The sequence below is a fragment of the Crotalus tigris genome, unplaced genomic scaffold (assembly GCF_016545835.1).
Source record: "Crotalus tigris isolate CLP2741 ecotype Arizona unplaced genomic scaffold, ASM1654583v1 scf7180000024119.3904262, whole genome shotgun sequence".
In the NCBI taxonomy this organism is placed as follows: Eukaryota; Metazoa; Chordata; class Lepidosauria; order Squamata; family Viperidae; genus Crotalus; species Crotalus tigris.
Window position 1 is genome coordinate 328,412 of NW_024100396.1, and position 27,903 is coordinate 356,314.

Below are 27,903 nucleotides of genomic sequence, written 5' to 3' on the forward strand. Positions count from 1 at the left end.
AAATATGCAAATTGCAAACGGCATTACTCTTTCAAAATAAACACTTTGAATTTAATTTTAGATTTTTTTTTAATTTATTTACGAAATTTAGAGAGCGCCCATTTCGCTCAGAGTGATTTTATTAGGTTATGTGCTTCTGTAAAGATGTTCTCGGCTTGGCTCTTTGGAAGTTTCCTTTGTAAAGCAAAGTTATAAACTTAAAACGGATCCATTTTTTTTTTTCCTTTACGAACCTCTTTCAGCTTTGCTCCTTTTTCAGCTTTGCTCTTTATTTTTTCCAAGAAAAACTAGTTGCTGTAGTTAAACCTCTGTTCCGTACGGCTTTAATTTATCTTTATTTTTATTCCATGTTATTTTTTTTTAAAAAAAAAAAAAACCTCCAAGCAGCAAACATATCTAATCTTCCTTCTCCTATTTTCCTCACAACGACAACCCTGTGAGGTTGTCACCCAGCAGGCTTTCATGCCTAAAGCAGGACTAAACTCACTAGCTCTGGGTTTCTAGTCTGGTGGCTTCGCCACAAGACCAAAGCTGTTAACTATTATATTTCATATGCTTTTATATACTTGTATGTTTACAGAGAAATGTGAAGCAGTTACAAATATATTATTTTATGTCAAGTGTTGCTGATTACTTATCAACCTATTAGGCTATTGCTTCTGTAGCTAAATGTCAATATGCATCCTAGAATAACAGGTCACAAGTAAAATCAGTTTGACGTTCAAATGTTATGCATTTCTTGCCTTTGTTTTAATGAAAAGGCATAAAAATACATACAGCCTTATTAAAAAGTAAGGAAATAAACAACTTCTCGTTTGTAACCAGTTCAAAAAAACATTTTCATGGGCCTTGGCATTGTTGTGCCTAATAGATACATCAGTGCTGCAGATAAACAAAGGAAATTAAAAAAAGAAAAGGTTAAATGGAAAAAAAATGGAGAAAAATGCAAAAAGCCCATGTTTGTTACTGCCCAAAAGCATTGAAAAAGTCTGGACTGACCCCATGACCCAGCAGAATTTGTTTTTTATCTTCTTGCTAAACCTCTGAGCTTCTGCACTTCCTTATCTTAATAGCTATCAAATCTGTGAATGACCTTCCTTCTTTACATATGCAAAAGATAAGAGTGACTATGGTGTATTTTCTGGGAAAAAAAGAAAGGCCACATCTAAAAAGAGGGCAATTCTGAAAGAGATTCATAAGGAATAAAAAGGAAAATATTTAGCTTTATAACTTTGCTTTATCAAAGGAAAATTCAGGAGCCAAACCAAGACAATAAATAAATAAATTTAAGGGACAGGTTTCTGAAATAAAGGGCTTATGGGACACTGTAGTAAAAGGCCAAATCCCTTTAAATAACACACTGTCCAAAAGTGCTGGAGGAGACATTAAGTGCAATTACTGTTGGAAAGCTGATAGGGGATCCTTATCAAAAGGAAGTACTCAGAGGTTGCATTATACAGTGTTTTTTTCAAACCTGGCAACTTTAGGATGTGTGAACTTCAACTCTGGGGAGTTCTAGGAGCTGAAATCCGCCCATGTTAAGTTTGCCAAGTTTGAAAAGTACTGATTAAATGGATTGAACCAGGTCCATGAAATATTTAACAGTCAGGGGCAGCCATCTGTGTATCTATGTGTTATAATTCCAACCACGGAGATACGGTATGAGAAAGGGGTGAGCTTTGATTGTGGCCTCTATTTTTTTTCACAATAGAATACAGAATTTATTTATTTGTTTGGCCATATCAAAATACATATAAAACTAGATTTTTTGATCTCCCTTGCCAGCAGTTGCATTTGCCTTGTTTTAAACCTGGGCAAAAGCGCAACAGATATTTCCCATTTTCTCAAATCCAAGCCTCCAGCAGTGCCTTCCACCAGATGATGTCTCAACCCACAAGATGGTTAAGGGCAGGAAATGGACACTTTTAAAACATCCTGTAGGTTAGCAGTGAGATTCAGCCTGGCTGAAGAGCTTAATGAAATGATAATCCTTGATTTAGGACCGCAACTGAGCCCAAAATTTCTGTTGCCAAGTGAGACAATTGTTAAGTGGAGTTTTGCCCCATTTTACATCGTTTGTTGCCACAGTTGTTAAGTGAATCCCTACAGCTGTTAAGTTAATAGCACGGTTGTTAAGTGAATTTGGCTTCCCCATGGACTTCGTTTGTCAGAAGGTTTGCAAAAGGCAAACACGTGGCCCTGGGACACTGCAATCGTCATAAGTATGAGTCAGTTGCCAAGCATCTGAAATTTGATTGCCTGGGGATACCGCAATTGTCGTAAGTGTGAAATGTGGTCATAAGTCACTTTTTGAGTATCGTAATTTTGAATGGTCACTAAATGAACTGTTGTAAGTTGAGGACTACCTGTATTAATTTCCAGAGCAACACAATCAAATTTTATCTTAAGTGAGTTTTATGCGCATAGTTGTCAGCTTTTTTATATGATAAAGGTTTTGAGCACCAGCATTGATAATGTTACCTGTCTGGGTCATGAGACCTCTGCAAGAAAACCACCAAACTCAGAGAGCACCAGGGACCCCTTATTTCAACCCTCAACTACAATTATTCTTCTTTAGGGATACAAAAGGTCCCTCTTAGGATGCCCTTCAACTTTGCTTTCTTTTCTTGCGCTTTTTGTTTTTTCTTTCTTTCTTTTTTCTTCCTTACTTTATATTAGTTTGTGTTAGTTTTTATCTTTTTATCTAAAGGTTTTAATGGAAGGAAGGAAGGAAGGAAGGAAGGAAGGAAGGAAACGAAAGAAAGAAAGAGAGAGAGAAAGTCAGAGAGATAGAGAAAAAGAAAGAAAGACAGACAGAAAGAAAAAAGACAGAAAGAGAAAGACAGAAAGACAAGAGAAAGAAAAAGAGAAAGAAAGAAGATAAAGACAGAAAGAAAGAGAAAGGGAGAAAGAGAGAGACGAGAAAGAAAGAGAGATGAGAGAAAGAGACAAAGATGGAGAAAGAAAGAACGAACGAAAGAAGACAGAGAAAGATAAAGACAGAAAGAAGAGAAAGAAAGAAAAAGAGAGAAAGAAGATAGAGCGAGAGAGAGAGAAAGGCAGAAAGACAGAAAGAGAAAGACGAGAGAAAGAAAAAGACAAAGAGGGATGGAGAGAGAGAGAGCGCGCAAGCAAGAAGAAAGAAAGAAAGAAAGAAAGAAAGAGACAGAGAAAGAAAAAGAGAGAAAGACAGAAAGAGAGAAAGAGAGAAAGAAAGATAGAAAAAAAGAGAGAAAGACAGAAAGACAAGAGAAAGAAAAAGAGAAAGAAAGAAGATAAAGACAAAGACAAAAAGAGAGAGAGACGAGAGAAAGAAAGAGAGATGAGAGAAAGAGACAAAGAAAGAGGGAGAGAGAAAGAACGAACGAAAGAAGACACAGAGAGAAAGATAAAGACAGAAAGAAAAAAGAGAAAGAAGATAGAGCGAGAGAAAGGCAGAAAGACAGAAAAAGAAAGACGAGAGAAAGAAAAAGACAAAGAAAGAGGGATGGAGAGAGAGAGAGCGCGCAAGCAAGAAGAAAGAAAGAAAGAAAGAAAGAAAGAAAGAAAGAAAGAAAGAAAGAAAGAAAGAAAGAAAGAAAGAAAGAAAGAAAGAAAGAAAGAAAGAAACGCCTTCCAGCTTCCTATCACTGGGTTTTTCCCCCCACCTCCAGCCCGTCTGTTATGTAAAGGCGTTGAGGATTTCCGAGTTTCGCAGCGCTCAAGTATTGCAAGACTCCGTGTCGCGCGTGACGTCAGGCGAGCTTTGCCGTCTTTAATGCCGGGGGGGGGGAGCGTAGGGAGAGACAAGCGGGGGGGGGGATCAAATATACTGAGAAAGACCGAAGGGTCCAGGCGGCCCTCCCGACTCACGGCTCGACGTCCGTCGCCCAGCGATACATCCACCTGGAGAAGGGAAGGAATCCGAATCAATTCATGAGCCAAGGCTTTGATTTTTGATCGGGCTAGAGCGCGGAGTGGGGCGGGCTGGCAAACGGTCGGGTTTAGATAACTTTCCAACGGAGGCAAAGTGGCAACGCTTTGGCAGAGTATATTAAGATAACCCAGCTCTTTCGTACGTCTACTTCGGAAGAAGAAGAGAAAAGCGGCGGAGCTGTGGTGAAGATCTGCAAGCACTCGAAAGAGCGCATGGTTTACTGGAGCTATTAAGGCGGGCGGAAGGGGAAGGACAAGGCCGCGTAGATGCTCTCTGAGTTCCCCTTGGGCAGGGGTAGGCAACCTTGGCTCTTTTATGACTCGTGGACTTCAACTCCCAGAATTCCTGAGCCACAATAGGGGAACTATGGCCCCTTCGTAACTTGTGGACTTCAACTCCCAGAATTCCTGAGCCAACATGAGGGAAACTTTGGCCCCTTCATAACTTGTGGACTTCAACTCCCAGAATTCCTGAGCCAGCATGAACTTGTGGACTTCAACTCCCAGAATTCCTGAGCCCATGAGGGAAACTTTGGCCCCTTCATAACTTGTGGACTTCAACTCCCAGAATTCCTGAGCCAACATGAGGGAAACTTTGGCCCCTTCATAACTTGTGGACTTCAACTCCCAGAATTCCTGAGCCAACATGAGGGAAACTTTGGCCCCTTCATAACTTGTGGACTTCAACTCCCAGAATTCCTGAGCCAGCATGAGGGAAACTTTGGCCCCTTCATAACTTGTGGACTTCAACTCCCAGAATTCCTGAGCCAGCATGGCTGGCTCAGGAATCCTGGGAGTTGAAGTCCATGAATCATAAAAGAGCCAAGGTTGCCTACCCCTGCCCTAGACCATTTCAGACAAATGTTGTTCAATCTCTTCTCAGTCCTACTTTGGGTGCAAAGCCAGATTTTTACTTTTATTTTTTAAATTTTATTTTAGCCTGATGTCTTACTTAAGCCACCCTGTAAATTGCCTCCGCAAAATACTTACAGAACTGCTAAAGTAACCAGCAGTGATATCCCACTTATTCCCAGGATAAGCATAATGACACCCCTTTTCCTGAGGTAATCAGGCTGGGACAGCAGATCTTGAAGAGAGGGTAACTTGTTCACCACCACTTCTTCCTGTACTGACTCTGGCGGGGAATTCAGGATGGCTTTAAACATTTCCTGCAGCTTTTTCTCTTTTCCCAGCCTTTTTTCTGTCACTGCAGTGGAAAAAGGGACATGCACACACACAGCCCACAAAACGGTTGGCTGCCACTCACAGCTAGGCAATTATTGTGGGGGGAGACATTCTAGGTCAGGGTCTCTAAAACATGGCAACTTAAAGCTGGATCTCCCTCTGAAATACAACGCCTTCGTTACCGTATCGTACCAGGTATCTGAAGGATTAATACCAGAAGGGTTTTGATGCAAGTAGTCCTTCATCTACAACATTTCATTTAGTGACCATTCAAAGTTACAACGGCACTGGAAAAAAAGTGACTTAGGACCATTTTCCCCACTTGTGACCTTTGTAGCAGCCCCATGATCACGTGATCAAAATTCAGATGCCTGGCAACTGGCGTGTACTTACGACGGTTGCGGTGACCACAAGCAAAGTCAGTGGGCAAGGCAGCTTCACTTAACAACCGGGTTACTAACTTATCATCTGCAATGCTTCACTTAACAACGGCGGCAAGAAAGGTTGTAAAATGGGGCAAAGCTCACTTAGCGAATGTCTCACTTAGCAACAGAAATTTTGGGGGGGGTTCAACTGTGGTCCTAAGCCGAGGGCTGCCTGTAGCTTCCCTATTTAAATATGGCACCCCCAGTTTGACGCAATTAGTCTGCACTGCAGGAAAATTTGGGGCCCCCCCTCTCACCGTTGACATAAAAAAACTTCCTGACGACCACATCGTTTTCCACTTCAAGTTCGCAGGCAAAGGTCCCGTGATGGGATCCAAGGGTTGGCCGAATGAGAAGAGAAGGATTGACTCCAAAATTAAGGAGCTGGAAGAGGAAGAGTTCGTCCGTCCGGAGCTGTGGATTGAGGTGGAGAATCAGGTTGTCAACGCTGCTAATGTTGGATGTTTTTGCTTTGACAGCAACCATTTTCTTCTTATGTTTTACTTTTAGAGTTAGATGATGTTGGTGGGGGAGGAGTGTGCATGAGAGTTTAGAGAGACATAGCAATACTGGACTTGGTGTGAGAACTAAGGTTAATGAAATAAGAGATGATAAGAATTGGCGGGCTGGAGAACTGAAGGGAAAGCCTGCATTTCAAGCTAATTGGAGAATGTGATTTATGACTGTTAATTGGAGGACGGAATTGTGCTTTGATACTATCTGCCCAGAGGAGGGGAATCCAGTTTTTGGCTTCGACCGTGTCAGTTGCGATGCTATGCTTCTGAAATAAAGATTCTTTAAGGTAAACAATGCCTCAAAGTTTTTGAAGAGTTTCATCTGTCGGAACCATGACTCAGGTCCTGGAAGTAGTTGCTTCAGGGTCCTTCTTGCTCTCTGATCTTGGAGGTTTTCTTGCAGACGTTTCATGACCCAACTGGGTAACATCATCAGTGCTCTTATGATACTTAGTTTGGTAACGAAACATCTGCAAGAAAACCTCCAAGCTCAGAGAGCACCAAGGACCCTGAGCTACTAATATTTTGTCTTCTATCAGTTATAGCAGCTTCTTAAATACTTTATAAGGATTATGGGGTCTTACGAAATGCAAATAATTACCGTTCTTTGGTACACACAGATATGAGAGGAATTGTATTTCCCCTGTACAGGTGGTCCTCAACTTGCAACAATTTAGCGGCTATTCAAAGTTACAACAGCATGGAAAAAAAATAATTTATGACCCTTTTCTCACACTTAACGACCATTGCAGCATTCCCAGGGTCACATGATCAGAATTCGGCCGCTTGGCAACTGACTCATATTTATGACGGTTGCAATATCCTGGGATCATGTGATCTCCTTTTGCGACCTTCTGACAAGGAAAGCTAGATTCATTTAACAACCACAGTGACTGACTTAACAAGTGTGGCAAGAAAGGTCATAAAGTGGGGCAAAAGCCACTGAACAAATATCTCGCTTACTGATGGAAATTTTAGGCTCCGTTGTGCTCGTAAGTCAAGGACTACATGGATTCAAATGGGGTAATGCAATTTATTACCACTACTGGTAAATCTATAAATGGGGTTGGACTAGATGACATAATAATAATAATAATAATAATAATAATAATAATAATAATAATAATAATAATAATAATAATAATAGTAGTAGTAGTAGTAATAATAACAACAACAACAAAGTTGGAAGGGACCTTGGAGGTCATCTACTCCAACCCCCCCGCTCAGGCAGGAAACCCTATACCATTTCAGACAAATGGCTGTCCAATCTCTTCCTAAAAACTTCCAGTGTTGGAGCATTCACAGCTTCTAGAGGCAGGTTGTTCCACTGGTTAATTGTTCCAACTGTCAGGAAATTCCTCCTTAATTCCAGGTTGCTTCTCTCCTTGATTAGTTCCCATCCGTTGCTTCTTGTCCTGCCTTCAGGCGCTTTGGAGAATAGCTTGACTCCCTCTTCTTTGGGGCAGCCCCTCCAAGGTCCCTTCCAACATTATTATTATTATTATTATTATTATTATTATTATCCTTTGATTGATCAATCTACAATACTTTGATTAGAGACAATGGATTAGACAACTTTATAACAGACTGAAAGCCTTTTGTGGAAATTGTACCTGTTAAATAGAGTGGCAGATGGTTCACAGAGGGATGTGAAGTTTAGTGTAACGTTTGGGCTAACCTGTTGACTGTTGGGTTTTTTTCTCTCTCTCTGTTTTACATATATATTGTGATTAGATGTGTTGATTTGATTATTAGACAGATTTCCACATCAGGGAGATTTGTCTAATATCGTATTTTTGCAAAATATAGATGGGAAAGTTTATAGCTATTTGTAGACCCTGCTTGACATAAGGGGAGGAGAACATATTGGGTTTTTTTAAATTAATTTTTCAGCATCCAGCTGGGGTAGATTGTTTTAGGTTTAATGTTAGATCTATTTGACATTTTTTTCTTTTCTTTTTTTTTTGCACACAAGCTTTTTTTTTCCTTTTCGTTGTTAGCGTTGGTCGTTCGTTTTTCTGTCTTTCTGTTTTGTATTTTATTTTTGTTGATAAAGGAAAATAAATATGTTTTTAAAAGTCTAGAATACCACTGTGTGGCCCAGGGGGCTATGTTAAACTTCCCCTTAGCTTAGAACAAAAGATGTAAAGAACTTTATCTGAATCTTAAGAGTTTCACAGGTGATCTAACCTCAATCTGCAAAGAGTTACTTACATCTTTGATAAATTTCCATCGGAAGGTCCTTTCTGAAGAAGTCTGGAAGGCAACTTCGCAGTTCAGAAAAGTTGCATCTCCTTCTGATTTGTATATATCCTGAACTGGAGAATCATGAAGATAACATATATGTAGGTGTATGTGTGTGATTTACTGCCACCAAATGCTTGCCTGTCCCTAGTTTACATTAGCTCCGTGGTGGTGAACCTATGGCACGCGTGCCACAGGTGGCACTCAGAACCCTCTCTGTGGGCACGCGTGCCGTCGCCCCAATCCTAGGCCTTCAGCTGGGTTTTATAAAACCTTTTCACTTTAGGCCTCCACTGCTATGTACAAAAAAAAAAAAAAATTCAATCAATCAGTCAATTTCAACTTCTCGCGGGAAAAAAAAGATCTTGCAAAGTTGGAATTGATTGATTGAACTTTTTAATCCCACCCAATCTGCCGTTACCACTGCAGCCATGCCCATCCAATGGGCCACACCCACCCAATGGGCCACACTCACCCGGCACCCGATGATGCATAAGTGGGTTTTGGGTTGCAATTTGGGCACTTGGTCTCTAAAAGGTTCGCCATCACTGCATTAGCTGCATTCACACAAAGCATTTAGCCAGGTCAGAGAGTATCCACACAACATACAGGCAGTCCTTGACCGCAATTGAGCCCCAGGTTTCTGCTGCTAAATGAAACATTTGTTTTGTCCCGTTTTACAACCTTTCTTGCCACAGTTGTTAAGTGAATCACTGCGGTTGTTAAAGTGGTTAAGTGGATCTGGCTTCCCCCATTGACTTCGTTTTTCAGGTCGCAAAAGGGGATCACGTGACCCCAGGATGCTGCGACCGTCATAACTATGAGTCAGTTGCCAAGCGTCTGTATTTTGATCACCTGACCGTGGGGATGCTGAAATGGTTGTAAGTGTGAAGAACAGTCTTAAATCACTTTTTCCAGTGCCATTGTAACTCTGAATGGTCACTAAATGAACTGTTGTAAATCGAGGACCACCTGTATTAAACATTATTGCTTGGTAACTTTTGCTTTGGACCTTCAAGTTTGGTGCAAAGCCGACCTGTTAGCTCAGAATTCACTGTGCTGTGCAACTTCAGATCATGGTTTAATTCAGAAGCCAAATGTCATGTGTGAATGGAGCCCTTGGACTGGCCTGAAGTTCTCAGGGGTTTCAGACAGGGGTCTTTCCCAGTTCCTCCTGGGGGCGGGGGCTCTACAGTTTCTTTAGCAAATCTCTAGTTTAAATCACAAATCTCTAGTTTAAATAGCAACTCTCTAGTTTTAAAAAAAAGGATCTGTAACTGGGGCAATCGATGGGTAGCTGGCAATCCACGATAGTACAAGACGAACATTTGTAGTGGTGGGCCTCTTTCTGGTAGCCTGCAAGGAACATGAAAAGGGGTTGTGAGAACATAATGCTTTAGTAAGCCCACATTTAGAATACTGCACCCAGTTTTGGTCTCCACGATATAAAACAAATATGTTGAGGCTTTAGAAAGAGTGCAGAGAAGAGCAACATAGTTGATTAGGGGACTGGAGGCTCAAACATATGAGAAACGGTTGCAGGAATTGGGTATGTCTAGTTTAATGAAAAGAAGGACTAGGGGGGTGACATGATAGCAGAGTTCCAATATCTCAGGGGTTGCCACAAGGAAGAGGGAGTCAAGCTATTCTCCAAAGCACCCAAAGACAGGAGTAGAAGCAATGGGATGGAAACTACTCATGGAGAGAAGCAACCTAGAACTAAGGAGAAATTTCCTGACCTTCAGAACAATTAATCAATGGAACAACCTGCCTCCAGAAGCTGTGATGCTCCAACGCTGGAAGATTTTAAGAAGACATTGGACAACCACTTGTCTGAAATGGTATAGTGGAATTTTCCTCCAATGCGATTTCTCCATGTATTTTACCAGGAAACATAGATAGGGCAGGCTAGAAAAGTAAGTGCCCTCCTAACCATACCCAAGCTCACTGAATTTGTTGGCGATGTCCATTTTGCTCTCTGAGTTCATGGTGACCTAACCCTAACCCTAAGTGGAATTTTTCTTCAATGGGATTTTCCCATGTATTTTACCAGGAAACATAGATAGGGCAGCCTAGAAAAGTAAATGCCCTCCTAACCAAACCCTAGTATTCTAAGTTTGTTAGTGATGTCCATTTTGTTCTATGAGTTCACGGTGACCTAACCCTAACCCTAAGTGGAATTTTTCTTCAATGGGATTTTCCCATGTATTTTACCAGGAAACATAGATAGGGCAGCCTAGAAAAGTAAGTGCCCTCCTAACCAAACCCTAGTATTCTAAGTTTGTTGGCGATGTCCATTTTGCTCTCCGAGTTCATGGTGATGTAACCCTAACTCTAAGTCCGTGGTAGCGAACCTATGGCATGCATTGCCACAGGTGGCACAGAGCCATCACTGGTATAGGGTTTCCTGCCTGAGCAGGAGGATGGGCTAGATGACCTCCAAGGTCCCTTCCAACTCTGCTATTCTGTTATTCTGATATAGAAAGAGAAGTTAATGAGGAAGTGGGGTAGATGGGAGATAGTGATATCAATTGAGGAAGGAGGGTTTTAAAAAACCCAGATTTTTGGACTTACCACATGGTGGAATGCAAGGTGGTGCTGTAAAGACAGAGGGAAAGTTGAAATGTAGTTTTTCTGATTTGACATTTGAGCACAGATGGAGAACGCACAGATGGAGATGGAACAATACGCTGAATCCCCTATTTTGTAGGATGGGTCTAAAGTATTGAGCAATCCACAAAGTTTGCTGCCAGCATTTTTAAACTTTAATTCTCGGGAAGCAGATAGTTTCCCCTGACTCAAACCAAGGTGGACTTTTATCATTTTAAAAGCTAACTAATCCAGCTAAGTAGTTTAATAACCCAGCGAATTCTTCAGAAAAACTCCTAAACTAGGCCGTGAAAGACCTTCTCATAATTTACCTGCCCTTGAAAGCATGGATATTCTTAGGATTTATGCCACAGGTTTAGCTGACCAGGTTAAAGGAGCAGCTGCATTCGCACAAAATATCCCTATCACCGGCACCCTTATTTAGCATTTGTGTGAACCCAGCTTGTATGTATGTTGCGAACCCAAAAAAGGAGTCAAGTCAGAATGGAATACAGCAGGTTGTGTAATCACTTACCTGGAGGCATCCACTTCTTTCTCCCTCCCTCCCTCTCTTTCTCTTTCGATTTCTCCTTCCCTTTCTCTCTCTCTCTCTCTCTCTCTCTCTCTCTCTCTCTCTCTCTCTCTCTCTCTCTCTCTCTCTCCCCCTCTTTTTCTCTTCTTTTCTCCCCCCTCTCTTTTTCTGTGTGTGTGTGTGTGTGTGTGTGTGTGTGTGAGAGAGAGAGAGAGAGAGAGAGAGAGAGAATCACTAGATGACAGACATCACACAACCTTAAGCTCTAAACTCATGTTACCTAGCAATGCAAAGGCAATGCAAACTAGTATACAAATAACCTTTGCAATCCAAATTCTGGGGTTTCCTTATAAGACCCCCTTCTGGTGAGAGATGTCCCTGAGGATGGGTTCTTACACAAGCCCAAAAACTTGAAAGACTCAACTTCTGCTCCTGGTGACTAAACGTCATCAACCAACATAGGAAGGTGGGGATACAATAAATAATTTTAAAAACTGACAAGCGTACAAGACACCAAGTTAAAAAAAAAAACACTTTCGTGTATTATATTATTTATCTTTTTGTCTGTATTCCACCCTTCCTATGCTGGTCTGTAAAAAAAAAAAGACTTGATTAATGGGTGGGAGTGTGTGGCATTTGCAAACAGCAGAAACTGCCTCTTTGCAAAGCTAAGGATGAGAATCCAACACTAGCACTGATGATGTTGCCTAGTTGGGTAATGAAATGTCTGCAAGGAAACAACCAGAGAGCAGCAAGGACTCCTGGATCCAACATCAGGCAACATGTGGCAAGATCGCTTTTCCTAAAGAGGCAGCTCTAACCTTACCTGCTTTGAGTTGTGCCACTTCTTTTTCCACTTCTTTCACAGCCTCAGGAACCGCTTGCTGAAAAGAGGCTGCGGAGAGAGGGAGAAACACCCAGTGGTTCTCTTTCCTTTGATCAAGACATGCACTGCCTGCTCCAGGCATGAATCTGGCTCTTCTGGACATTCAAGCAGCTACTGTGGCCTCTGCTTGAATTCCTACTGTCTAGGCCAGGGGTAGGCCACCTTGGCTCTTTTATGACTCATGGACTTCAACTCCCAGAATTCCTGAGCCAGCCATGCTGAGGGGAAAGGGAGAGGTTGCCATGCTGAGCCATGCTGGCTCAGGAATTCTGGGAGTTGAAGTCCATGAGTCATAAAGCGACCTAGGCCTAGGCCCGAGGTAGGCAACCTACAACTACAGTGATTCACTTACCAACTGTAGCAAGAAAGGTTGCAAAATGAGGCAAAATTCATTTAACAGCTGTCTCGCTTAACAACATAAAAGTTGGACTCAATTGTGGCCGTATGTTGAAGACTCCCTGTATAATATGGGATTTATGCATTTACTATTTACTATACTACTATGGAATTTATGCATTTACTATTTACTATACTACTATGGGATTTATGCATTTATTATTTACTATACTGCTATGGGATTTATGCATTTACTATACTACTATGGGATTTATGTATTTACTATTTACTATACTACTATGGGATTTATACATTTATTATTTATTATACTACTATGGGACTTATGCATTTACTATTTACTATACTACAATGGGATTTATGCATTTACTATTTACTATAAACCTATGCATGCAATGTTTTCTAAATTGCAATATTTTCTAAATTGCAATATTTTCTAAATTTTAAAAATCCAGAAAATAAGAAGTAAGTCTTCTAAATCCAGGAGACTTCTGTAGCATAAAGGTGTCCGCCTGTGCTCCATATATCCCACATAGGTCCAGGGCTTTTTTTTGTCATAGAATGCCCAGAATGGAGTTCCGGCATCTTTTTGGGATGGAACCTTGTAGGGTAGGTAAGGCCAGTTGTATGACATGTGTGAGTTCCGGCATCTTTTTTTTTTTTTTTTACAAAAAAAGCACTGCATAGGTCATCCCACTTTCCTCAAAATTTCTCTTAGCTGGCCTTGGTTTTACAAAAAGGGTGGGACATAATCTCACCGATGCAGCCAAGTTCTATGGAGCAGACCTACCTTTGGCCATGCCCTTCTCTTCTAAATAAAAAACCACTCTGCCGAAAGCATCTTTCAGCTTCTCTATCTCAGATACGTCTGGGGCAGAAAGAGAGAGACAGGGGTCAAGCGATTGTATTAAATGTTGGTTTATCTTACACTATCTACAATATTATACACTAGGAACAATATACACACACATGCTAATGCAGCAGGATCCAACAAACCACAATTACAGCAGGAAACAGAAGGGAAAGAACACAGCAGCAGAGCCTTCTATACAAAAGCTCTTAAAGGGACACAGACCCTGCTGAGTCATTCCCATCATTACATCATACATCTCACATTACATAAGCTGGTTAGCTGTTAAATTATGATCTTGATACAACCTCTCCCTTCCCTGCACAGCACTTACCCACCTGAGTCTTGCTCAAGGGAGCGAAGGCAGTTTCTAAAGCCCTGAGACAGGTTTGGTGCTTCTCACTCTGATAGCCCCAAAAATATTGGCATATGCGAAGACGCTGGGCCGCAGTGGAGAAGCAGTTGAAGCAAGCGGTTGCCCTGGAGGAGAAAAACAACCAGAGGATCAGGGCCTCTCCAGCGGACATGACGGAAGTCTTCAGAAAGATACATCTGAGACGAGAATTCTTCCATGAGGTCATAGGGATGCTCCCAGGGGCCAGTTATGACTTCATAGTTCCTGGGATGGCAAGCCGTGGGCTGTTGAGAAAGAATGCCTGGCTGAGGGGTAGGCAACCTTGACTCTTTTATGACTTGTGGACTTCAACTCCCAGAATTCCTGAGCCACCCATCTCCGAGTGGCCAAGGTTGAGAAATACAGGCCCAGGCCAGGGGTAAGAAACCTTTGCTCTTTTATGACTCGTGGACTTCAACTCCCAGAATTCCTGAGCCAGCCACGCTGAGGGGAGAGGTTGCCATGCTGAGCCATTCTGGCTCAGGAATTCTGGGAGTTGAAGTCCATGAGTCATAAAGCGACCTAGGCCTAGGCCAGAGGTAGGCAACCTTGGCTCTTTTATGACTTGTGGACTTCAACTCCCAGAATTCCTGAGCCAGCCATGCTGAGGGGAAAGGGAGAGGTTTCCAAGTTGAGCCATTCTGGCTCAGGAATTCTGGGAGTTGAAATCCACGAGTCATAAAAGAGCCAGGGTGGCCTACCTCTGGCCTGGGTTGTAGAAGACAGCTCAGGTAGTCCTCGACTTATGGCAAACAACTGAACGCAAAATTTCTGTCGGTTAAGTGAGACGATTGTTAAGTGGCTTTTGCCCCATTTTACAGACTTTTCTCGCCAATGTTTTTAAGTGAATCGCTGCAGTTGATAAGTTAGTAACCTGGCGGTTAAGAGAATCGGGCTTCCCCCATTGGCTTTGCTTATCAGAAGGTTGCAAAAGGGGATCACGTGACCGTGGGACACAGCGACGGTCATAAATATGAACCATAGATAAATAACCATCAATATGTTGCCAAGGGCATGAATTTTGATCACAGGATCACGGGGGTGCTGCAAAGGTTGCAACTGTGAAAAATGGTCATCAGTCACTATTTTTCAGTGCTGTTGTAACTTTGAATGGTCACTAAATGAACTGTCATAAGTTGAGGACTACCTGTACAGGTAGTCCTCGACTTACGAGCCTGTTATAAGTGACCATTCGAAGTTACAACGGCACTGAAAAAAGTGACATGACCATTTTTTGTACTTACCGTACTTGCAGCTTTCCTGGCTTCCTCTGTTTTTTTGTGTTTTTTAATTCGGTCCTAAGGGAAAATAATAGAAGGGAATGCCATGTTTTAATTGCAGTGCAGCCATTGGTGCAAGGAGGGTGTCCTGCCTTTGGGAATTACAGAAACTGCTCTCTTTCTCAAGGAAAAATTAGGCAAAATTATCCTTCCACCCCCACTTCTCTGCCCATCCCATCAGAGGATTTTTTTTTTTTTCTAAAATGCCTTCTTTTGAAATTAGTTAGGTATCTTTTGCTTTGGGGGATTGCCAAATTCACACCTGTTCTCTGCTAGGAGTACAGCAATATTGGCTGAAGATCCTCTATCTCTCTCCCTCCCTCCCTCCCTCCCTCTCTTTCTTTCTTTCTTTCTTTCTTTCTTTCTTTCTTTCTTTCTTTCTCTCTCTCCCTCCTTCCCTCCCTCCCTCCCTCCTCTACCTCCTCTCTCTCTCTCCCTCCTCCTTCTCTTTCTTTCTTTCTTTTTCTTTGTTCTTTCTCTCTCTCTCCCTCCTCCTCTCTCTCCCCCTCCCTCCCTCCCTCTTTCTTTCTTTCTCTCCCTCTCTCCCTCCTTCTCTCTCTCTCCCTCTTCCTCCTTCTCTTTCTTTCTCTTTCTTTTTTTTCTTTCTTTCTTTCTCTTTCTTTCTTTCTTTCTCTTTCTTTGTTCTTTCTTTCTCTCTCTCTCTCTCCCTCCTCCTCCTCCTCTCTCTCCCCCTCTCTTTCTTTCTTTGTTCTTTCTTTCTTTCTCTCTCCCTCCTCCTCCTTCTCTCTCTCACTCCCTCCCTTTCTTTCTTTGTTCTTTCTTTCATTCTTTCTCTCTCCCTCCCTCCTTCCCTCCTTCCCTCCCTCCCTCCCTCCTTTCTTTCTTTCTTTCTTTCTTTCTTTCTTTCTTTCTTTCTTTTTCTTTCTTTCTTTCTCGCTCTCTCTCTCCCTCCTCCTCCTCCTTCCTCTCTCTCTCTGTCTCTCTCTGTCTCTCTCTCTCACTCACACACACACACACCGGATAAACGGTGTTTAGGTGTTCTCTGCTGAAACAAAGAGGAAATTCTCCCGGCTGTCACAAGATGAGCAGCGGGTGCCCTGGGCTCCTGTAATTCTGGATTTTCCTGGCATCGTGACAGTCAGGCGTTATGTGTGCAGAAAAGCCAGGATGGGAAAGATGCAGGATCTCTAAAGCCAGACTTCGGTCTCTATGGAAACCAGACAGTTCTACTCGAAGCTGGGGGGGGGGGAAGAGAGAAATATCTTTTAGACCGACGGAGGGGGAGGACCGAGACGGCAAGAGGTATTCCTAACCATGACAACTCGATCGATCAGGAAGGGATTTTTTTGTAAAAAAAATGTGGCTTCGCAAACCCAGCCGCCGCCGCCGCCGCCGCCGCGTCTACCTGGACGGAGCCTTTGTCCTCCACAATTCCCAACTCGGTCTGGTTTTTACCGTCAGTACTGGCTTCCCTACCATCCCTTTGGCTTTGAAAACACCTGCCGTTTGGGAGTCACACGCCGGGGGAAAGTCCCGGTGTGTCTTTGCTGCAGGAGGTGAGATCACCTCCTTAACCTTGGCTCGGCTTAGCGCACGGATGGGAAAGTACCAAGACATCCGAGGGGTGTGTGTGTGTGCGCGCGCGCGTGTGTTATGTGTAAAATGGAGAAGTTGCACAAAACTCCCGGAAGACCATTTTTCTATTGTTGCCCAGAAATTGCATCAGGAACCGAGCCGGACATGACCATTTTTGTAAAAAAAAAAAAGAAGAAGAAGAGAGAAAGAAAGAAAGAAAGAAAGAAAGAAAGAAAGAAAGAAAGAAAGAAAGAAAGAAAGAAAGAAAGAAAGAAAGAAAGAAAGAAAGGGAGATTTAACTTCCTAATTTGTAGATGGAGAACTGTTTCGGGTCTCAAAATCTTTTTTTTTTATTGAAAGTTTATAAAATTTTACAATAAAATACTCCCCCCTTCCCAACCCCCCACCCGCCTCCCCCCTACTTCCCAGAGCTGAATACAGGGTTAGAAACAACAAAAAACATAGAACTTAAATGAACATCAAACAATTATACATACATCCAAAAAACAAAATTTTAAACACTTTAACTCCAGGGGTCTCAAAATCTTGAAGGCTGGGGGGGGGGGTGACTTACTCTTTCGGCAGGACCAATCGCATCCTCTGGGAAGATTTGAAGTAGTTCTCCAAAATTTGGGCTGCAGGAAACTCCCTCCCCCCGCACCTCCCTCAATCGGATGCCCCCCAGTATTGTTGAATGTCTCTGGAGAGTCGAAGATCCAGGTCACAGTTATCCCGAAGATGCTTTTTCAGGAGTTGCCTCGTGAACAAGCATCTTGGGGATAATATTGTTAGGACTACAATTCCCAGCGTTCTCAACTCGCTGGGAAGGAAAGGACTTATTCTGTTTTAAAGTTCAGGTTAATCTTCCCTGGGGCATTTTGGGTTAAGCTCTGCATTTTTTCCTTGCCACCTGGCAACAATGAGACCAGGCAGTTGGCCAGCAAAAGGGTTTGATCACTCATCTTTTCACTGTAAGCTGCCCAGAGTTGCTTGGATGAGATGGGTGGTGTAGAAATGGGATGAACAAATAAAATAAATGACTTCTGACCCAGCAAGGCTGATTAAGTCCCTCCTGGATCTAATTTGGATGCTGCCAGATCCAAAAATGAGCACGGTGTATATCCCAAGTTGTCAACTTATACCTGCACATAAAGGTATCAAGGGCTCAGTGGCTACATTTACATGACTGACGTTGCTTGTCTTTTCATAATCAGGGTTTATGAAGCTCAGGCAAACTGGGCTTAGCACAAGAACCAGATTTTTGTGGATTCAAATGGGCAGGGGAGTGTAAACCCTGCGAAGGAATGCCTTCTAAATACGTTCAGACGCAATTTACTATGATCTTTTTGAAAGATTTTAGTCTCTCCACACGTTGGGAGAGATTAAATCATGAAGTTATCACGAAGTGTCACTTGATGAGCAATAATGCTATTAAATTATGAAATATGAAAAACCTTAATTGTTAACAATCCAAGGGCGTCCTCCATTAATAGCTGCAGAGAATCCAAAAGCTTTGTCTTCATTTTGCTCTTGTATGTTTTCCCCCAAGTCTCACCTCTGGAAGTGGCGTTTTTCAACCAGCAGTTGTCTTCTTGTGTAATTGGAGAAGTTCTCTTTGCACTCCAGGTAGGACAATGAACCTTGGTCATTTGCACTCCAGGTAGGACAACGAACCTTGGTCATTTCGGCCTCCACATTTCCTTTTTAAGGCCTGTCTTTTTCCTCCTTTTATATTTATGAATGACTTGGGCTAAAACCCAACAGTCTTTTTTAGAAGTTTGTTTTGACGGGGATGCCAACTGTCTGGAGAGCTTTTCATATGAAAGGTGGTATAGAGACAGGCCAGGCTCACATGCTCAAAGTAAATACACATTTCCAAACAAACTCTAATCCCATGGATTCCTCCTGTCACTGTCGCTAAATCCTTCTGGCTGCTGAACCACTTTGAATGTTGCCCTCTGCTGGTTTTGGTTTGTAGAAGTGTATTTGCAAAGTCCTGTTTTCTGCTGTTGCAGCCTAGAGCAGAGGTCCCCAACCTTTTGGGCACCGGTTGCATGGAGACAGGTTTTTCCGCAGACCAGAAGGGGCATGGTTTTGTGTGCCTGTTTGTGCGGACCAGTTGCTGGCATGCTGCGGCAGGTACTGGTCCACGGACCAGGGGTTGGGGATCCCTGGCCTAGAGATATACAGTATCATGGTTGGGCACTCTAAAACGCCTCTGGACAGCTGCCCAAAACATTATGCCCTAGACAAGTCAACTTTTCATAGTATGAGAATTGCTCTGTCAAGGAACCTGCGTCCCAAGAAGAAAAAAAGACATACCTTTACAGGTATTCTTATATATTTAAAGTCAATTCTAAGGTCATGTAACTATGCTGCCCTAATATAACTGGTAATTATAAAATAACAGAGAACGAATTGTCATCTTTCTCTCTCATCTTTCCTACTACCTTCTCCTCTTGGTATGATTGATTGTATCTTATGATTTATTATCTATGACTTGTCACTTTGTGGTTTGTATGTACACTGAGAGCTAGTGCACTGGAGACAAATTCCTTGTGTGTCCAATCACACAAGGCCAATAAAGATTATTCCATTCCATTCCTGTCCTAAAGGGAGCTGAACTGGCATCTAAGACAGCCAACTTTCAGTAAGCCCAAACAGATACAGGCAAGTCCTTATTTAGCAACCATTTACAATTATGACAGTGATGAAAAAAAAGTAACTTTATGACCAATCCTAGTGTTTACAACCTTGCAGCAGATCTGTAAAGGAAGGCTAAAGTAAGTTTGTGAGCTCACTTGTGGTTTAACTTATCCCGCTTCATTGAACAACTGAGCTGCTGGTCCAAATTGCGGTTGTTAAATAAAAACTCTCTCTATTAAATGAGAGCTCCACTACGCTCAAATCCTGCTGAGGCTGTTTCGATTCCAGGAAATGCGTGATTGAGATGTTCAATCCTCTGCCAAAATGAGTCTACTCTGGAAAATATACTCTCTCCTCTGGTAGGCCCTTTCCTGACGTGGAGATGAGAATTGTGTCTCAGTTGGTCTATGCATCACTAGTTGAACAACGCTGCCCTAGAGACTTGCCTGAAGACCTTCGTGGGTCATTATTTCGATCAGCCAATGGATGCATGGGTTAGCCTTATGGGTGTTGTGGACTAACACTCCTGGGGAATGTTGCACTTAGAAAGGAGGTCTCAGATTCACTGATGGTCAATGTCAACCCATCCCACCAACAACTCTTGTTTGAGACAACTGTATAGACTCTTCTGTGGTCCCTAAGTAACAGGCATGACTCTCATACTGTATGTCTGACTATCCCTTTGAGGTTGGAAAAATGACTGGCTTTGTAACAGCCAACTGCTCCTGGTGGTGAGGTTCTTCACATCCTCTGCAAACCTGAGTGAGCTATTCTGATGTTTCTCAACCTTGGCCATTTTGAGAGATGTGGACTTCAACTCCCAGAATTCCCCAGCCAGCATAGCTGGCTGGGGAATTCTGGGAGTTGATGTCCACACTGCTTAACATAACCAAGGTTGAGAAACAATGAACTATTCCATTCGGTTAGCAAATCTTACTTATGGATTTTTTTTTTTTACTGCATCTTGCAAAGCTCCTCAAAGTGGTTTACAAGTCCAATAAAACCACCACCACCTTAATCCCAAGAAATCACCTAAGGGCAGAATAACAGGTGGAATCTAAAGAGAAAGCCAATCTAGAAGGAAGGAGAAATTTTCTGACCGTGAGAAGAATTAATCAGTGGAATAGTTTGCCTCCTGGAGTTGTGGGTGCTCCATCACTGAAGGTTTTTGAAAAATAGACTGGGCCACCAACCATTTGACTGGGATGATATAATGTGTGCTGCCTTGAGCAGGGGGCTGGACTAGAATATCTCACAGATCCCTTCCAGCCCCGTAATTCTGTGTTCTAATGATACATTTTTCAAATTCTTTGCAAACACCATCTTTGACGTCTAGGTTTTGCAAACAGCTCTCATGCCCGGAGACAACAGCGACGGCTCTGTTTTAAGACCGTGGAAAAAGAAATAACAGATGTCTCTGCCAGAAATGAAATGCATGTTCCTTTTTGTTTTATATTGCAAATGTTCCATTACCTGCACAAAGGCTTTGGAACGTGATGGGTTACCGCAAAAAAAAAAAAAAAAAAAAAAAACCACCTGCACACAAACCTTGACAATATGTTCTTTAATGGAGAAGAATGCTCTTTGAAATCTTTTCACAATCGTGTGCACTTCTAGGGGACAATGGAAACCGGAGACTTGCTATGAAGAAGGGATCAGGCATTTGATGGTGTCTCCCGTCAAAGAGCCATTAAGGCACAGAGGCATCTGTCAAACCCGCTCCCTTACGTAGAGAAGTTGCTTCCTTCACCTAGTTCAGCTTAAAGGGTGACTTTTACTACTGGGGCATTGTCACAGGCATCCTTGGCAAGTGTAGCTGCTTCTTGTGGTAGGTCTCCTCTGGATGTCCCACAAATTTAGCTGTTTTACATGTAGATGCTGCTTGTAAGTTTGGCTGAGTTTTGTGACCTGCTCCAAGTTCCCCAGGGAGACTGATGGGGCAATTAAATCTGGGTCTCCCTGGTGCCAGTCAACAACTTAACCAACCCTCCCAAACGGGCTTTTCAAAATAATTAGCCTGTCCACCTACCGATCACGTGCCAGTCATGTTGTTGTCAACTCTTAGCCAATATAAAGATCAGAGCTTCTGAAGTTTGGCAACTTGAAGATGGGTGGATGGGGAATTCTGGGAGTTGAAGTCCACCCATCTTCAAGGCACCAAGGTTGAGAAACATTGATATGGATACATCCTCTCTTTTGACTTCCATGGCTATAAATATTGACACGAATATGGATGCGTATGTCACGTTTTCTCTATTCTTTCCCCACACTAGCAGCATGTAAGGTTGATAGGGCTGAGGGAGAATCGTTGGCCAGAAGTCACCAAATGAGCTTTCTGTAGCTAAGCAGAGCTAAAATCTGAGATTCCACCTGCCCCAGAATGCCCCTTTCCAGACTCTTTCCAATGAAAGCCTGGCTGCAGATGTGGGGTCTGTCCTATTATTAAGGGATTTTTACTTCCATCTGTGTAATCTTTAGCCAGGTTGGCCAGGAATGGGACCCGCTGTCTGGTAGTAGGATTATAGCTATCTCTGAGGGAACCACAAAGGAGAAGGGATCACCTATTACTATTCTGAGCGACCAGATTTTCCCAGATTGATCCCTTCCCCATATCACTCTCAAGAGTCCTCTAGCATGGCCATAGTTAGGGAATATGGGAGGTGGCATTCCAAACCCTCTTGGAAGTCCACCAGCTTGGCAGAGGCTATCATAGGGGACACGGCATTTGCCACGGGTAGGGCAAGGACGTTGTATCCATGATGTGCTCCTCATGCAAATTACACGAACTGTGCGTTTTGCACCATTCATGTGAAAATGTCGTGGCTTGTTCTGGATGTCATTAACTTGTGTGTGTGTGTGACATTTTGCTCACCTTTCCCCTTCTAGCAAAACAATTCTTATCTTCGTAAGTCTCATGGATTAGAAGAGCCGTACATTTTCACAAAGGGACTCCTTTTTTTGTCTACTGCATCCATTTGACTCCATTCTGGTGGAACCAAACCGTAATTCTGTTGGCAGGGGACAGCCCACTCAGTTCCCAAGGCCCTCACCTGTGACCTCTGGGCTTCCTCACAGGTTAAGGGTCTCAGGGACAGAGAAGATGCCGGAATGGAAGGAGAAAAGAAGCAATGCAGAGTCGAGATAACGGGGACTAGGAAAGGAAGGAACGAGTATCTTCCACGGGAATGTCCTTAACCTGAGAAAGAAAAGAAGCAGCAAAATGAGATACAACATGCTTCAAAGCTGGGGAGCCAAGAATAAAAGCAGGAAGCATCGTTTTAATTCTCAGTGGCTGGTAGAGAAAAAAGCATATCTCACCTTACGTTAGCTGTCTTCTTCTCGTAGTCCATTGTTCTCTCACTTTGGTCAAAGCAGAAGGCAGAGCAAGGATGGTGGCTCCTTCTTCTGAAACCCGGGAGAAGCTTCAACCAGAGCTGGTCCCATTTCTCCCCTTAAATATTCAAGATGGAAGCAAACATACTGTTGCTTTCAAAGAGAACATTTCTCCAAACCCAGATGTGGATGGTGGCCAAGGGATTTGCAACCTGGTCCCATATTCATGCTAATCTGGAGTGGATTTTGAATCATATAATCTTCAGACCGGCAAGTATATAAAAATAAAGAATGATTTGGACATCTGGAAGACAGTTTGCATGCAGAGCAATTCAGGTCTCTACTGATTTCAAGTCCCAAAGATTGGTGGGGGGAAAGTTCAGGTGGCTAGAAACAAATAGACCAGGGGTAGGCAACCTTGGCTCTTTTATGACTCGTGGACTTCAACTCCCAGAATTCCTGAGCCAGCCATGCTGAGGGGAAAGGGAGAGGTTTCCATGCTGAGCCATACTGGCTCAGGAATTCTGGGAGTTGAAGTCCACGAGTCATGAGGGGGCCATAGTTCCCCCATGGTGGCTCAGGAATTCTGGGAGTTGAAATCCACGAGTCATAAAAGAGCCAAAAGTTGCCCACCCCTGAGATAGACCAAACGACCCCAAATGTGTTTTAGGAAGCCAACTTTCTGTTCCTCTGCATCAGCAATCCATCAAGCTCAAATGAAATAAAGAAACAAAAAAAAATGGGTTCCCGCCATTCTTCCTTCATACCGTCACCCTTGTGTCTTCCCTCTGCAGCAGTCTGCAGTTCTGTCTCCCAGGCTAAGCGCAGTTACAGATGCTGAGAACAGACCTTGTCCGAAGAGATTCCTGGAAATGTCTTTTGCAGCTACCGCAAGAAGCACATCTCTTGAGTACCATCATCATTACGAAAGCCGAGCCTCACGCAGGGTTGAAAGAGACAAACCTACTTCCCCGATGAGAATCCGAGATGGGCAGGATCAAAGCTGGTTAGTTAATAAGAACCAGAAGCTTCAGAGGCTAAAAAGTAAGAATCGGCAGTGATATGAAAAGACAAGAGTAACATGGAACAACCAAGTAAAATGTGACTGAACAGCTATACCCAGGAAAGGAAAGGAAGGGGGGTGGGAGAGGAAGCAAACTGGGGAAAAAAAAAAAGAATTAGAAAACTGTTTTGGGTGGTCCACAAAACATTTGAAAAGAATTATTATTTGAAAGATTTTTTTTTTTTTTTTTTTAAAGGGTGCCTCTTGGAGCCAAACTTCGTTCTGTTTGCAGCTCGGTCGATGCCAGAGAGGTTTTCAAAAACTGGGTCATCTGCGGGCCCAGCAAGGAGATACAGGTACAAGTGGAGGCCAATCTGGTGGGGACCAGCTTCAGAGCTCAGTTCTGGGCCCTTGGCAACCTCTTTTGACTCTGAAAAGGCTCCTTGGCTCGCCAAGGAGGTGGAAGGGGTGGGCCCTTGTTTCTGGAATGTTCCGGAAAATGCCCGAGGACACAGCTATGGTGTCGGTCCCCCACCCCGGTTGCTGCAAATGGCAGAACAACATCCATCTCTTCTTGAGATGGTTTCCAGCCCAACGAAGGGCTTCCTGGAAAGAGGCTGGGGGGGGGGGTGGAGGGAGAGAGGGCGGGAGAATTCCAATCCAAACCCTTCAAGAGAAATGTTCCATCATCTTTCGGGGCGTCCTTACCTGCAACCCTGGTGCCCTTAGAAGTTGTCCTGTTCTTTAGTTGCTGACAGCCCCTCCTCTCACCTCTCCTCTCGGTTTGGACTGCTCGCCTGCCTTGTTTCACACCAGCAACCACAAGTCAACACTGCTCTGAGACAGTGAGAGAGACAGAGAGAGCGCGCGTGGCAGGATTGCTCTGGCCAAGATGCTACCGGCCAGCCTCTGAGGCAAAGCCGGAAGTCATCGGCTGAATGTGGCCATTGTGTGCAACCCACTCGCCAACTGAGCAGAAAACAGCCAGAGGCAGACTTTGGACCCCTGGCTTAGCCTGAGCAGCTAGAAAGCCAGCCTTCCTTCCGCACGGCCAGCCTTCTTTTCTTGGGGTTTAAGGCGGTGAGTAAGCGGAGCCCCCTTCGACTCCTTTCGCGACGTCGGCTACGCTGCCAGCCCACCAAACAGGTTAAGACGCCAGGTTATGAGTGTGGGGTGGACCCCAGGCACAGGCGAGGGGGATGCCGAAGAAATGAGCCGTCGTGCTCACCACTCTGGGGTCCTTCTCCTCCCATACCCAAGGCTTCTGGGCTTGTCTCTTTTTTCATTCACCCGAACAAGCTGGTCTCTTGTGGCGGCTGCTAAACAGAGCCAAACGCCAGCTCGGTCGTCTTGCAGGAAGCCACAACAAAGAACATCACCCCTCTCTCTGTGCAGGCTTCCCGAAAGGGCGTCACACAGATCTCTTCGATCCACACAGATCTCTTCGATCCACAGAGCATCAATCTTGGTAGCCTCTGCAGCTTAGGCCCGAAAAGCTAACACGCAATCCTCTCTGTAGCTCCCCCCCCCTGCGCTTCAGAGATGTGCCACACACATCTCTCTCTCTCTCCACAGCAAACTGCCATCCATCCAAAATTGTGGGGTGGGGGCAACCGCTGTCTGATGACACCCCGGCTCAGCCCCGTTACCCCCACCGCCGTGCAGAAATGCCAACCGGTTGCCCAGCAGGTATTCTTGTCTGGTGCCGCGCCTGCTCTGCCCAAGAGGTTATTAAACCTCTGCGCCTCCAGAGCTGTTATACAGAGGGCGGCATCCTTGTCGCCTCTCTTGACAGTCACACCCCCAGTTTTGCACAGCGCCTGCCTCAGCCTTGCCTGCTTCCCCATCTAGCTCTCCGCTTCCTCCTCCTTCTTCTTCTTCATGCATTCACCTTGGCACTTACAGCACACAAAAGCCACCCTCCTGCTGCCTTTGCGTTCCACTCCATCCTCTTCACGAACAATGCATCTCTTCCTGCCCGCCACACTGCCTGCATGTACAAAATGGCACACGCGTGTGACAGGACGGACCCGCTTCTCCTTGCTTCTCGTGCCACCGGCCCCAGCACATATCTCGACCCCCCCCCCGCAAACACAACCTACAGGACCTACAGACTCCTCCGGGCATGTAAACACTGGGAGATGGATGGGGGGGGGGGAAGAGAGACAGACCGTTTATCCAATCTGTCCCTCTGCACATTCCCCATTCCCCTCTTTCTTCCGTCGCGGTGGGCTTTTCTGAAGTTCTGTGCCCGTTTTTAGAGGGAAAGGGAGAAGACCCAGGGTGTCACTGCGAGAGGGAGGGGAGCACAGGGTGTCTGGGAATTGTAGCCCCTCGGGTGGGTGTGGCCGCCGAGGTTTGTGTCTACCTCCAAGTAGGACTAAGCCTTTTTTTGATGCCCGTTCATCAGCGCGCCCGTTGTTTGTGGGAAAAGGTGAGAGGTTTTGGAGAAGAGGCTTGCTCCCCAGGGAGACCTGGGTGGGGGGGGCATAATATTCCATCAGGAAGGGGTGGGGTGGGGTGGACGTATGGCAAGCCCTTAAGGAAACCCATGGGGGAAGCTGCCAGCATTCGTCTCCTCTTCCATGGAAAGGGGAAAAAAAGGGGGGGGGGGAAGCAGCACCCCCGAAAATGCCCGTGCCACTTTGAGAACAGTTGCCCCAGGTGGCAACTGTTGAAACTGCAGACAAGCAGGACTTCTTCCCCAGCTGAGCTTCGTTCCCATTTGCCCCCCAAAGATGGCATTTTGCAGCCATGGCAGCGACCCCCTCCCAACACACCCTTTTCCCTTTCTGGGGTCATTGTCCTTCCTCTTCCCCGTCACCGCCTCCACAGTGCCGGCTCCCCACCCCTTTGCGCAGGCTTCCCAGCTTCTGAGCCGTGCCTTGCGTGCCATCTGCCACCCCACCCGTGCCAGGACCCTTTAGAGACCCCTCTATAGACCCCTTCTGGCTGCTCCGGGAAAGCTCTTCCCCAGATTCTTGTTCTCCTTCACCTGTTCCTAGCCCCCCCCCCTTCCCTTGCCCTTCCCTTCCCTTCCCTTGCCCTGCCCTGCTGGTCCTCTTGACCCCCCTGCCAATTTCACCAGCTCCAGGGTTGCTGAACTGTTGCGCCCACAGAGGAAAGGTTAACCTACTGGTGTCTGCTCTGTCATCCGCCTTCCTCGGTGGCCGTTCTCTGTCTTTGGTGTTAGCTCAGCTGCAGGGACGAGTGTGCTGATGGATGGATGGATGTGCGCTCTCTCTCTCTCTCTCTCCCTGTCTCCCCATCACTGCCTTGCTGTGGCGGTACATCTCTCTCTCTCTCTCTCTCTCTCTCTCTCTCTCTCTCTCTCTCTCCCTGGGCCACTGTCTATGCTGTAGCAACGCAATGCGGCTGTTGTCTGGAACGGAATGCAACTTTATCAGACTCCCAGGATCCAGACGGTAGGGAGGGCGGAGAGAAGGAGGGGAGAAGAGGGAGCGGTGGAGGGGAGGAAGGAGGGAGGGAGGGAGGGAGGAGGCTGGCTGGCTGGCTGGCTGGCTGGGAAAAATTCAAATAGCAGCCAAGCCAGACAATGAGCAGCAGGTGAGGGAGCCAGGTGTGGTTTTGCCCACAAAACCTGCGCTTGCTCCGTGCCCAACAGACATGGCCATACCGGTAGGGTGCCACCGGGGACGAAGACCCTGCCCCACAGCTCCAGCTGCAGAAGGCAGACACCCCCTCCCTCCACATCCCAAGCAAACTCTCCAGGCCAGACATGCTGCAGTAGTGCTTTTGCCACAGGTCAAGAGTGTCCTATTGCTGTCCAGGTGTGCTGGGGCCCAGGATGGGAAATGCTCTACCTGGAATAGCACACGATCTCGGATTGGGGGGCGCACTGGAGCATGAAGCAGGGCCAGGAGAGGGACAGTGGGGCAGAAAAAGGAGAAAAGAATTTGAGGAAGACTCCAAGGGGGGGGGGTTGTACTGTAGGAGGGGAGCGGAGACATCCTAGTCAAGGGCAGTATACCTCAAGAGTATTCAATAGGAGGGACCAATGTAGATAACTGTTCTGTTCTTGCCCCGTTCTTATGTTGCTGGAAGTATCTGATCAGCCACTCCAGTCCACTGGATTTAAGGACCTTTGTTCAAATCAAGGCAGGCCATTTTCTCACGCTTTTTACTATGTGTGCAAAACACAAGGTTGCCACATTAAGTGCATATACAGAGAGAGAGAGAGAGAGAGAGAGAGAGA

The 27,903-nt window shown here is 44.8% G+C and overlaps 1 protein-coding gene across 5 annotated transcripts; it reads right to left on the bottom strand.

The window, feature by feature from the left end:
- Window positions 1-3,775: 3,775 nt before the first annotated feature.
- On the bottom strand, window positions 3,776-20,133 carry SPACA6 (sperm acrosome associated 6). 5 transcript variants are annotated; one of them, XM_039322644.1, is made up of 11 exons: window positions 18,261-20,133; window positions 15,134-15,187; window positions 13,830-13,975; window positions 13,436-13,513; window positions 12,232-12,300; window positions 10,859-10,882; window positions 9,563-9,640; window positions 8,255-8,358; window positions 5,783-5,939; window positions 4,906-5,122; window positions 3,776-3,885 (listed from the first exon to the last, which is right to left on the bottom strand). In XM_039322644.1, exons 1-11 carry the CDS (start codon window positions 18,386-18,388, stop codon window positions 3,849-3,851), a joined length of 1,092 nt encoding a protein of 363 aa, XP_039178578.1. In that variant the 5' UTR covers window positions 18,389-20,133; the 3' UTR covers window positions 3,776-3,848. The 5 variants fall into 5 exon arrangements, with proteins under 5 accessions (XP_039178578.1, XP_039178575.1, XP_039178577.1 ...); XM_039322641.1 differs by lacking the exon at window positions 18,261-20,133 and adding an exon at window positions 16,536-17,072; XM_039322643.1 differs by lacking the exons at window positions 13,436-13,513; window positions 18,261-20,133 and adding an exon at window positions 16,536-17,072.
- Window positions 20,134-27,903: the final 7,770 nt, after the last annotated feature.